This window comes from Rhinatrema bivittatum, chromosome 2, assembly GCF_901001135.1.
Source record: "Rhinatrema bivittatum chromosome 2, aRhiBiv1.1, whole genome shotgun sequence".
NCBI lineage: Eukaryota > Metazoa > Chordata > Amphibia > Gymnophiona > Rhinatrematidae > Rhinatrema > Rhinatrema bivittatum.
Genome location: NC_042616.1, coordinates 582,367,324 through 582,380,226, shown reverse-complemented (window position 1 = coordinate 582,380,226; position 12,903 = coordinate 582,367,324). Strand labels below are relative to the sequence as shown.

The window sequence follows — 12,903 nt, the reverse complement described above, 5'->3', positions numbered from 1 at the left end:
GTTTAAGATACTAGTCTTCAAGCTGGGCCTGAATTATTTGAAAAACCAACTGTCATTTATCCTGGCTAGGTCCCTGCAATTAGAAGGCAAGGCCTTTGAGTGTTCCTTCACTAAAAAAAAAAACAGGTGAACAGGAACCTGTAATTGGGCCTTTTCCTGTGCCATTCCTCATTTGTGGAATTTATTTCTGGTCTTAGATTTTAATTTTTTTTATGATGTTTATGCTTTTTGTAAGTAGCTTAAGGTTTTGATCTGACTTCATTGATGAGTTGAAGTGATTTTATATTTACTGTTATTTTAATTCTATAAGTTTGATTATGCAATTTTTGTAGTTTAATTTCAATTTGTTGTGAACTATCTCTAGCGTTGTTGGAAATGCAGGTAACAAATTTGAGTAGGTAAATAAATCTATCCTGCACACTACAAATTTGTTTGAAACTTTCTTTTAAAATATTTTATAATAAAATGCTTAAAAGGAGGGTAATTTTGTATCATTGCTGTAAACTTATGCGACAAATACACACAAGTTACATCAATTTTCATAAGGAACATACATACATTTGCTTTTAAAATTATCCCACTAAAAGTACTCACATAAGTTTCACCTGAAATCTGAAGCGCTTACATTTACCATGTAAACTCATGCGCACACTCTTTAAAATTGAAAAGTATGCATGTAAATAAAATTTCTTCCCCAACCCCGCCCTTGGGAACTCCTCTGCCCTGTCAGGGCAATCTTACGCACAATTGCACATCGAGTGGCCAATTTTATAAAACCCCATTTGTGCATGTAAAATACTTTTTATGATGCTGACATTGAAGGAGTGAAAACATTTTATCTATGATATAGAATTTTCACAATGCTCTCCTTCAAGCACGTTTATTGTCCATCCTCCTACCTTCCCAAATTATCTCTGCAAACCATATGAACTACTTCTACCAAGAAATTGTGCCACAATATACATCACCACTTTTTTTTTTTTTTATAATTATACAAATTAAATAAAAACAATTACAAAAAATATGAACTATAATTAACAGGGTCATTGAAGAACCTCAAAAAGAAACCTCTATAATCTAATTTTTAAACTTACCTCTCTCATTTCAATTTCAATTTCATTTCTTACTCCATTGCCAGGGTTAGGAATATCCCGGTAGATCACCAGTTTACTGAATTGACCACCCTTCATCAGAATCTGTGGCTCAAAGTCTGAAGCACCAGAACCATCCGAGGCATAATATGCAATAATATATTTCAGTTTTCCTCCATATGCTATTAGCTGTACAAACCATAAATTGTAAACAATAACTTTCTATAATAGTATTGATAAAATGTTTATTTCCCTTTCAGCACCAATCCCCCTGGTAAGGACATACATAGAAAATCATAGAGACTTCTCAAGGCTTGACTACACATGGGTCACGAGGCAATTCAACCAACACTTTTCCTCATTTATACTCTACCTGTCATCCCTCTGAAAAATACTGAGGGAGGGATTTGGTGAGAAGAGAAAGATATTTTCAGGCTTCACTGAACTGCATTGAAGTCGCATAACTTTTAGGACAGAGAAAATGGTAGCATTTTTGGCCAATATATAAGGAGGTCAATATTCAAAACTAAACATTTAAATGGCTAACTTGGATAACGGAGTTAGATGAATAACTAATGAGTTATCCATCTAAATGGCTTTGAATATTGACCTCTAGAACTCTCACTCTCTAAGACAAAGAGTTAGCAATTCTGTTAGGATATAATATAGACAACTGGAAAGGGGAAGGATTTTCATAAATTTTAGGTTTTTTGATGAACTGCCCAATTAGAGTTCCAGTTGCTTTTAAGAGTTTAAGACTGTACATTAATAGCATAAACCAATAATCATAGTCCAGAGTTGTGACTGTCTTCATGGAAGACTAAATTATTATTCCTGGTTGGAGGCTAGGGAACAGACATTATTGACCAATAAAGCATATACTTCAATACTGCTCACCACACCTCTCACACATCCTCATAGCCAAAAGGCTGCACAAGTCAACTATGGTGAGATGACAATGGCTTGATATAGGCAAAAATATTTGCTTAAATGCCATTCTATCCACAGGGGCATACTTAAATGCAATACAAAGAATCCAACTTCATATTTAGGGAATGTCCTAAAGACATACAGTTCATGGACTAAGACACAACTATTTGCTATAAAAGAATCTATGAGTATTGCTAAGAGACACAGGGAAATAGAATGCCATCTGGGGCAATGATATAAAAAAATTGTCAAAATCTGGGTGAAATTACAAAGAAAGGAAAACAGACAGAATTGGTGCACCATACTTGCCAACCTTCATATTGAAGGCAGCCTATGTCGATGATAAAGGGGTAAATTTTAAAAGCCCTGCGCACATAAATCCAGCCGCATTTACGCGCACAGGGACTTGCGCGCAAAGCCCCGGGACGTGCATAAGTCCCGGGGCTTTGCTTGGGGGGCATGTCGGAGCGTGTCAGGGGCAGCATAGCATTCAGGGGCGGGTCCGTGGGCGTGTGCCAGCCCGGGGGCATACCAGGGGTGTGGCCAAGGCCTCTGAAGCAGCCCCCGGGCCGGGGAATGGCATGCCGCAGGCCAGCCAGCGCGCGCAAGTTACGCCTGCCTCAGGCAGGCGTACCTTTTTCGACAAAGGTAGGGGGGGATTTAGTTGGGGATGGGGGGCCGGAAAAACAGTTCCCTTTAAGGCCGCTCCGATTTTGCCTTGAAGGGAACGGGGAAAGCCATCGGGGCTCCCCTCAGGCTCGGTGCGCACAAGGTGCACATGTATGCAACCCCTTGCACGCGCCAACCCCGGATTTTATAACATGCACGCGGCAGCGAGCTCATGTTATAAAATTGGGCGCAGATTTGTTCGCGCCAGGTTGCACGAACAAATCTACGCCCATGCATATGTTTTAAGATCTGCCACAAAGTGTGCAAGTATTTGTAGCTCTTGTAACACTTTCAAACCTAATCAGAGGCATGAAAGTAGAAAATACCTCAAGACCTATGTATAAAAGTGGTAGAGCACAACAGGCAATTTTTCAGTTCCAATGAAACATGAATTTATTTTTATTTTAACCTGGTACAGCATAGTGCCAAATATTCCTCAAAGTACTTCCTGTAACAACAGAGAACTAATCTACTTATGTCAAATTCTATTATTGCCAAAATTAGGTACTACAGTTGGTTGCTCCCACCTTATCTCCTTGGAACATGACAGGTAACCTCCAGTAGAAGGGTTCTCCATTCAGGTGTTGTCGCACTGTTGCTGCATCCAGTACAACATCAGGAAATTGAGAAAATATGCCTTCAGTGGTGCCAGTCAAGTTACTCTGAGAAACCACATGCAGAACTGAATGCTCTGGGGTCAGAGTCATCTAGTAACAAAAAATAAGAAAGAAAAAAAAAAAAGATTTTGAACCTGGGATATAAATTAATTTTTCTAAGTGGCTTCCATGAAGATGGCATCTACTAAAATAATAGCATCCCATAGACTTTCTAAATTTGGAGAAAGATTAACGCAGCAAATTGACTTAGCAGGAGCACTGTGTAATGTAGTATGGTGGATCCTGAGTACTAATCTCTTGTCTATCGAGGTCCCTAAAATATGAGTACTTTGTTGAGGTCATGTGCTTAGACCCTGAAGGAGGGCAGGATTTCCATGCAACTGTGGAAACATCTGTCAGCAGAAAAATTATGCCTCAGATAAAGTAAGGTCATTTTCTACCTTGAGAACAACTGGAATTGTTTGCTATAGTCATCATAGGAGGTGGGTATACATGTGTGGGTTTAGAAGTCAAAGAACATGGGGAAGAAGAACAGCATGCTTACTTTTGAATGTTTTTACACATCACTACATACCAGTGATGTGTATCACTGGTATGTAGTGATGTGTAAAAACATCACTACATACCAGTGATACACTGGTATGTAGTGATGTTTTTACATCACTGCTTACCTATTGTTATTGTGGAACGAAGGCGTTATTCGTTCCACAATAACGCCTTCCTAAGATCTTGATCCTTCCCCTTGCCTAACAGCTTCGAGTATCTCTTTTCCTTTCTTCCTTTCATCTTCGCAATAATTATCATCTCTTACAATAATACATTTTTCATCTAAGCTCCAAATACCCCATTCTAACTTATACCTTTTTGTATATAGTTTCTGTATATAATTTTTTGCATATAATCTTATGCATATAAATTGGTGTATATTATGTATTTATAACGCACAGTTATCTTCCCCATTCCCCTTACCTTCCCCCCCTCGTAATTTGTTTTCTCACTTCTGTTAATGTTTTCTGTAAAGCTCCGTTGCTTCCCTGTTTGTGTTGCACGGTTGCAAATTTATGTTCCCTGTAAACCGATGTGAAGTTACTAAACAAATGTCGGTATATAAAAATTGCAAATAAATAAATAAATAAATCACAACACAGAGGTCAATATTCAGAGAAACCTAGCGGGCTAAGTAAGAACTTAGCAAGCTAGATAAAAGCCTTTAAAAATTGGATGAGGCTAACCGGATAAATTTAGCATCCAAAATTTTTACTATGCAGCTAAATTTAGCCAGTCAAATTTGGAGCAGGTCTAGGAAAAGGGATAGGGTTAGGGCATGGCCAGGAAATTAGGAGATTAGAGTAGATTTGCAGCACTAGCCACCAAACACGGCTGAACAAATTTAGGTGTCACAATAGTAGGCCGAAATTTGGCCACCCACTCTCCCTCCTGTCCTTGTTGGACAGCGGGAGATCTCCAGTTATCACTGTTCTCTTTGGGAAGTAGGTGGAATCTCTCTTCTGGCAGCCCTATTTTGACAGCAGTAAGGGAGGAAGGGAATAGAAGAGGATCACCACAATGTGAAGGGGAAGAGGGCATTTTTTTTTTTATATTTAAAAGGTTGGAGGAAGGGAGCAAAAGATGCATCTGTTTGAGGCCATATTTTTTTAATATTTAAGGGGTGGAGGGAGGATAGGAATGGGGCCATCACTGCATGGGGGATAATTTTTCATATTTTAAAGGGAGGGAGGGAAGGAGGGAGGCAAGTAAGAGATTCACCACCCGGTGGATGGTGGAAAGGGGGGTGTTTAAATATGTTAAATGTTGAAGGGGGGAAGAAAAGGGGACCATAGCTAAGGGGTAGGAGGGGACTTTTATTCTATACAGGGAGGAAGGCGTCACTTTATGTATTTATTTATTTATTTTAAAAAGAGGACTTAGCCAGTTACTGCCTGATCTTCAGCACTAATCAGCTAAGTTTAGTGGGCTAGAACCATCTATACTAAATCTAGCTGGTCAAAACCTAGCTGGTTAGGATCAGTTAAATATTTCCTAAATATAACTGACTAAAATCTGCTTGTTTTCTTACCTGCTTAGCAGCTTACTGAACACTGACCTCACAGTAGATATTTTGCTCCAGCATTGCTGCTTCTTTAAAGTGCTGTACCTTACCACCCAAGTTTTTCCATTTCTTTTATTTTTTTCAATCAAAGATAATATGTTTAGTTTTACCATACTTCACATTGCATTGGGACTTACAGGAATTCTGACATGGCCTTCCAACTCAGAACAAAACTGAGACAGTCCGAAACAGTAACATGGAGAGCAGCCTAAGTTGTTATCTGCTCTCAGAGCAAATGTTCCAGTTTTGCATTCACTGCACTGAATTCCAGCTACGTTTTCCTAAAGACAAGAAAAAAACAAAAACAAAAAATGGAAGAAAGACATTGATATCCACAGGAAAAGGAAACATCTACCACAGAGTGAGTAACAAATTGGACTCTCAACCCTTAACCTCACAATCTGCAGTCCTCAGTTCAGGTCACAAGCATGCTAGTAGTACACAGATCATATGTTCTTGTTTTAACTGTCATCATTCCTTAAAACTTTGTTCTATGGCTTTCATGAAGTGACAGCATTTGTAAGCCATATGAGATACACCTATTGAAGTGAACTATAAGATTGGTGATTAATCCATAACAGAGTAAAACTGGTTCACTTTTTGGACCAGCAATCAGTTTTTATAGCTTTTCTTCCCCAAACTGACTCCAGCAACAATTCCAGGAGACATACTGGCCAATGTGCTAACAGTCTGCTAAATCCCGACTGTCACATGATTTTCTGTGTGTTAACCACTGAAGTCAATGAAATGCAAATGAGGCACACTTTAATGTAGATGCTAAATGTAAATGTGGACAGTTTTAGAAAATCTTAATTACATATTTCTAAGGCGTAGTTACATTTTTTTGCAGTCATACAATTATGCATTTGCTGCGCTAATAGGTAATGAGCTGTTTTGCATCTCATTGCCTAATTAGCATAAATTTCCCTAATTAAAATAGATTTATTATCAACACAATTGCAAGCAAATTTGTGTTTAACAACATTACTATTAATGCATATAAACTAGCTTGTGTCAACCCATTTTAGTATATTGGCCCTATAATGCACTATTCCCCAACCAAAGGATGTAGTGTCATGTTTTAGCTCAATTAGTGTGCTAATTAGACCCAGTTTGAAGGGGTTGGAGAGGCAGCAATCAAACTGATATGCAGCAGAAAAAGAAAACTGTAGAATTTTTTTTTTACATATTAACATATTAGCTTTTCTATATAACTTCTTTATTTAGATACACACAGTACCTTGCAAGCACAGATGCCAGTGTTATCCTCACAGTTACAGACTCCCAGTTTTTCATCACACCACTCTATTTTGGTCCCATTCACATCACAGTCACAAGAAACACAATCCGGGTATTTTCTGAACCCAAAAGCACATCTGTTGCAGGTTTCTCCTCCAAACTCCCGTTTGCATTGACACTGGCCAGTTACTATATCACACTGTGGACTGAATGAGCCAATAGTACTGCAATTGCAAATCTAAAAAGCCAAAACACAAAAATTAATTTTAATGTTCCATTACAATCCACTAGACATATATTTAAAGGTCCATATTCAGCTGCTGTGCAGCTTGGCTAGTTAGCCAGAAAAACTTATCCAGCTAACTTGGCCCATATATTCAGTGGCTAGTTATCTCAAAAGTTAGCCAGATAATTTTAACTGGCTAACTTTAGGACAAGTCTACGGGATGACTAGACTTAACTGGATAACTTATTGTGCTAACTCAACTCCTCCTGGTTATGCACCTAGAATGACCCTAACTTATCCGGCTTACTTATTATCCAGCTATTATTTAGCCAAATAAGTGCCCAAATCTTCATTTAGCCAGATAACTTCTGAGTCATCTGACTAAATGATTTTAAATATGGACCTCTTAGTAATAACTTTCATAGCTAAAAATGTTAACTGTTTCAAAACAACCAAAAAATAAAAAAAATTGTATGATGCATATTTCATACATAGCTAAGAAGTTATGCAGTATCCATATTTTGCCCTACATCAAATTCAAACTGTCACTGAAAACTTGGAGAAAAGTTACTGCAATAGATTCTAATACAGATTAATTGTTGGATCACCTCCAGCATTTCATATTGCACATATAGAGCAACTATTACATGAATATATTCTCGCAACCTGCTGAGTCATTGGGCAGAGAAATCTGTGTGAGTTTTAGTAATTTTGATAGGCTAGTTTTAAATATTCCAGAGGGTGATGATCAGGGGTGGATTCCGGGTAAAGATCGGCCCGGGGATTTCCCCCAAAACCGGCCAGAAGATACCCCGTGGTTTGCCGAGCACGGCTCTATCACTGTCGCGCTCGGCAGACCTCGTGACCAGAGCGACCGGCCCACCGGGGGATGCCCGATCCTCTGATAGGCCAATCCGCCCCTAGTGGTGATATTGAAGTCTACTGAAAAAGAATATGTTGCTACAAGAAAGGCAGTCAAACCAGAACACCATGGCAGAAGCAAATAGGGTCACTCCAGCCCCTGGAAGACTGTTAGCCCCACAATGGGATAAGGGCTGAGATAGGGGGAGGTCTGGTGGTTTCCTGAGGCAAGGGAGGGCTTTTGCTTAAGCGGGTTTGTGGGCAGGGGTAGAGACTAGGACCTGGACCCACAGTTTTGTTTTGTTTTTTAATTTGGCTTTGGCCATGACAGTGGATATTCAAAACAAAATGAAAGAAAAACTAATTAAATTTCATTTTTTTTGTTCTGTTTTGAAAATGAAATAGAAAATATCTACAATAATTTCTGTTTATTTCAAATGATATCACATTCCTAACAAATTCACTAGCGCTCTCTCTATCTCCTTTTGGGAATATTCCATTGTGGCACTCCATAAAATGGAATATACCATTTCTCTCCTTACTTCTAACAGGTCTTTGTACTGAGGACACCTCTGTTAGTTAGGAATTTAAAATGGAACCTACAAACATATGATATTAGTACTGTTCCAAGATACTGAATAAAATATAATAAAATCTCCCATAACCCAATGAGTTGCTGCACAAAATTCAGCCAGGGAGTGGGAGGAGGGGAGTAGAATATTAAAATCACAGATTTTGTCTGGCTAACTCCAAACGATAATTGGACACTTTTTTAATCTCGATCTTAGTTATATAAATTCATATTATGATGAGAACATGTGGTCAGTTTCTGCCACTGAAGAGGTCTATTTTAGCTCTTTCGTCTGGAAACACAAGTCACTCTTTGTACTGTACAGCTGCTTTGCCTGGCAATGTTTTGCAGTGGCACCTTATAGCAAGCTAACTTAGACATCAAAAAGTAAGGCCAGATTTAAACCATGTATGCTCATAAGCCCAAATATGTCATTGGATGAGGGGATAGAGAGTGACATTCTTCTCCTGGTGTCCCACCTCCCCTCCAGGTAGCTGCACCGCTTGTCCTATATAATGGCAAAAGCCTTGTAGCAGCAGCTGCAGCAGCAACTTGGGAAAGAAGAATCAGCCTGGGGCCTCCTGCAAGCCACTGCTCGTTCACAGGCTCTGTGGCACCCTGCCCGATGCTTCCACATGGGCTTCCAGTTACCATGGAAACCCACGCAAAAGGTGGGGCACTGCAGGGGCTGTGGGCATGTGATGGCTTACAGGAGGCCTCAGGCTGAATTTTCTTTCCAGAACTGCTGCTGCTGTTGTTGGGCCGGTGCTGCTACACAGAGGTTAACTAGCTATATCCAGGCATGGCAAAAAGACATCAACCACCCTTGAAAATTCTTCTCCTCACAATACAAACCATATGATATGGCATAAAAAGAAAAAAAAAACAAAACTTTTCATCAAGCCAATCTATCTTCTTAGATGCAAATACTCTGCATACATTCAAATTTATTTTAGTAAGCCATTTCCCATTTTAATTTACTTATTGTCATACTGGAAGTTTATTCATATAACAGAAATTCACTAAAAGCTCATCTGGATTTCTGGGTTTTATGTATGAGAAACATATCCTTTTAATTCAGCGCAGTCTTCACTAGCTCAGCTACAGTGTAACAGCCAAACAGCAACATGTCCAATTGAAGTAATGTTGGTACATGTCCTCACTACATGAGAGATTATGAAGCAAAAAAAAAAATGGCCAAGTGATTCAATCAAACTTGACTGAAGCTTTAAATGGTTTGTGATTGTCCAAGCATGAAACCTGTCACCAAAGAATACCTTGCATCCAAGTTCAACATCATGCCCCCAATAGTTTGCCTCACAGAATTCACATTTTGGTCCTGACGTGTGAGGTGGACATATGCATTGACCAGAATCTGGGTCACAGTTGTTCTGTGTATGAATACAGTCACAAGCTAAAAAGGAAAAATGAGAAAATAAACATTTTTATATTAAAGGAACAGCACAGAACTGGCATAAATACATTTTAAACAGATTCTAAAGAAAGCCTATTGGCAGTTATAGAAAATCATTAAGACTCGTTTTCAATCTGATTTGCATTCCTTATTGAGGGAGATTCATAGCTTTTTCAAAACTCCCCCTACTAGACTCAGCATCTTCCAGCATTACAAAAATAAGGTTCGGGGTGGGGGACAGAGGAGGTGAGGATGCTGCTCTGTCATCTTCACCAAAACTCAACCCAGGTCATGATGTGAAGCAAGAGCACGGCACAAAGTACAAAAGACTGAATTCGGAGCAGGAGAGATTTTTTCATCAGCAGTGCATGGCACAATAATTCCAAGAGAAATAACTTTTGTTTAAAATTTCAAAAATAAGATTCTGGGGAATAAAAAAAAACCAACAACTCAGTAAGAAGCAAGACGCATGCAGGCTAACCTTTTGAAAATTTGTGTCTGTAATTATACTTTTGTGGTTAAGAATAAAGGTTTCATTACAATCCAAACATCTTGTACAGTTATCAGCAAAGACTTCAAAGGGGCTTAACAGATAAAAGAACACTTATTTAGTATTGTATTTATAAAATTCAAGCAATAAGATTAAATTACCTAAACCTGGCATTTTGGATCATTTTCCTTTTTCAACAATATAGAAAGTTAATAATACAAATTACAAAACAAAAAGAAAAAAAGAATAAAGTATATCAACCAACTATCCATAAAATATTTTAAGTGCAGGCAGCAATATTATAGAGTAGGATCAGAAAGCCCAAGAAGAGAGACCAGACTTTCCCGAGTAAATGGCTTTTATTTTTCTTTTCAGATGCTAGCTTCTCCATAAGAATTTCCCAGTCTGGATAAATGGAATTAAGGGACAACAAACAAGCAGTGTTACTTTTTTATTGGACTAACTTAATATCGGTGACAAGCTTTCGGGAGTCTGGATATAAGGGGACATTCTGATGTATCCAGTTTGAAGTTATGGACCAGCAGTTATGCTCTAAGGTAAAACTTATAGAACCAAAAAATATATATACATCAGAAGGATTAAATTCTTGTTTAGGTACGAAACCCTTTTCTTTCTTGGGGGGGAAAGAAGCCTGGACATTAGAAACGCTTTCTCCATTCGCAAGTACCAGGTCCAGCGTTTTCCTTCTTTCATCAGTTCCATTCTCATTTGTCTGAAGGGAATCCAGGAACTATTTCTAACTGATTCTGCAAATGGAATACTCCAATCTAGACCCAGCAGGCTGCAATCTCTCACCAACACTCCCCTCTTCATTCCCACCTTTTGTATGTCCTGGACCAGATCTCTGTCGAGTTCTTCTGCCTCTGTTAGAGGTCTGTAGACCACAGTGGTTTAGAAGGAATGCCATCTTCCTTTCCAAGATAACCCACAGTGTCTTTTCACTCCCCATGACCTTTACATTTTAGTTGCTTTGATATTTTTTTTTTACATAAAAAAGCTACTCCTTCCTCTGTCCTGCCTTCTTATCCTCCTTTAACATTATAGCCAGATATGACTGTATCCCATGATAGCCACAATGGCTGGGCTTGCCTCTGCCATTAGGGTTAACAGATCTGGAATTTTATTGTCTAGAGACTATGTGAATTTGTTGCTCAATGGTGCCCATCTGAGCCCCTCACTTTTGCAATTTTCTTCACAATCCTCTTTGTTTGTTGAGGGTGACAATCTGAACCAATTGACTTCCATCCACCAGCTCCCTCTTCTAGTTTAAACACCTACCAGGGCATGATCCAGCTTTCTCAGCTAGGATCCTTTCTTCCTCTCACAGAAAGATTTAGGCCATCACTGCGGTATAATTGTTTATTGTTCTAGATATGGCCCCCAGACCGCAACATACCTAAAACACTCTTTCTTGCACAGATTTTGAGTCATATGTTGAAACTGGTGACAAGACAGAGTCTTTCTATTCCCTTATGATGAACAGGCGATGCATTTGAAAATGCTGCTATCTATACCAGGTGTCTGTCCCTCCCCTAAATTCCTGAAATCCCCTTGTACTACACACTGAGTCTGTTTCTACCTAGATCATTGGCTCCCAAGTGTACTGTAACATCAGAATCCATTCTTTCTTCTTAGAATACTAAGAATCTGGTTTGTATTCCTACTAACCAAGGATCCTGGTAGGCATTTGACTTTTTTGTTATCCTCTAAATATTGAGTTTCATGGCTGGTGAGCAAATCTGGTTAAGAGAGGGAAAAGTGTTTGGTTCAGATCAGAGAGGAGGCAGCCACAGTGTACAGCACCGGTGCTGCAGAGGTAGGGAAGATAGGAGAGTGAAAAAGCTTAGGGGGGGGGGGGGAGGAGAAACGAAGAGAGTGATAAAACTGTACAGGGTGTGGGAAGATGAGGGAGGAGAGTAAGAGGGCTGTAAGGAAGGCGGGTGGAGTCATGGCTGGTGGGGGGGGGAGCATAGACATACAGTACAAGGCAGGTGCATTTCTTCTCTGGTGAGTAAGCAATGAAGGAAGTATGCACGGCCTTGCCCACATTGCCTCCTTTATTACAATGAGCTGCCTTGCATGTGATTTATATGCATGAACAATGCAAATGCAGGCAATTATTAGGCAATTTGATGCCGATATTTATTGCGGCCAACCAAGAAAGTGATCAGCTACGATAAAACATCACCACCTCCAGGGCTTTCAATAACTGTAACATTAGAGCCCCCTGGACCCTACTGAGGACCCCAAGGCTCATGTTTTATATGTGAAGGGTCCAGAAAAACAAAATTGCTGTGGAAAAAAAGAAAAGTTAAGCGGGGATCACAGCTGACCCCCGGCTCAATCTGGGGCCACCACTTAAGGCAGCCCCCAACTACTCAAAGTTAAAAAAAAAAAGAGAAAAAGAGTGTCCACTTCATGCATGGCGATAGGGCAAGGTCAGGTCAGGGCCATTTTGAAAAATGGCATTGATCGGGCTAGCTGCTAGGGGGCAACCTAAGGCCCAGCACAAGACATTCATCTATTTTTAAAGGATTGGGGGGAGCAGGAGGGTGTATATGTGTGGGCTCCCTGAACCCCAATTAAATTTTCATATACATTAGGGGAGAGGGGGTACCCCCTCTGAACACCAGTGATTTTGGTGATACCTTTGATGGGGGAGGG

At 39.5% G+C, this 12,903-nt stretch overlaps 1 protein-coding gene across 1 annotated transcript in view; it reads right to left on the bottom strand.

Moving 5' to 3' along the window:
• The window catches only part of LAMA1 (laminin subunit alpha 1), a 395,343-nt gene that overhangs the window by 191,361 nt on the left and 191,079 nt on the right, over window positions 1-12,903 (bottom strand). Inside the window, exons 22-26 of the mRNA XM_029591028.1 lie at window positions 9,592-9,728; window positions 6,658-6,894; window positions 5,555-5,698; window positions 3,218-3,397; window positions 1,095-1,280 (exon numbers count right to left, since the gene is read on the bottom strand). Coding sequence (XP_029446888.1) covers window positions 1,095-1,280; window positions 3,218-3,397; window positions 5,555-5,698; window positions 6,658-6,894; window positions 9,592-9,728 — 884 coding nt within the window. The remainder of the gene's footprint in view (window positions 1-1,094; window positions 1,281-3,217; window positions 3,398-5,554; window positions 5,699-6,657; window positions 6,895-9,591; window positions 9,729-12,903) is intronic.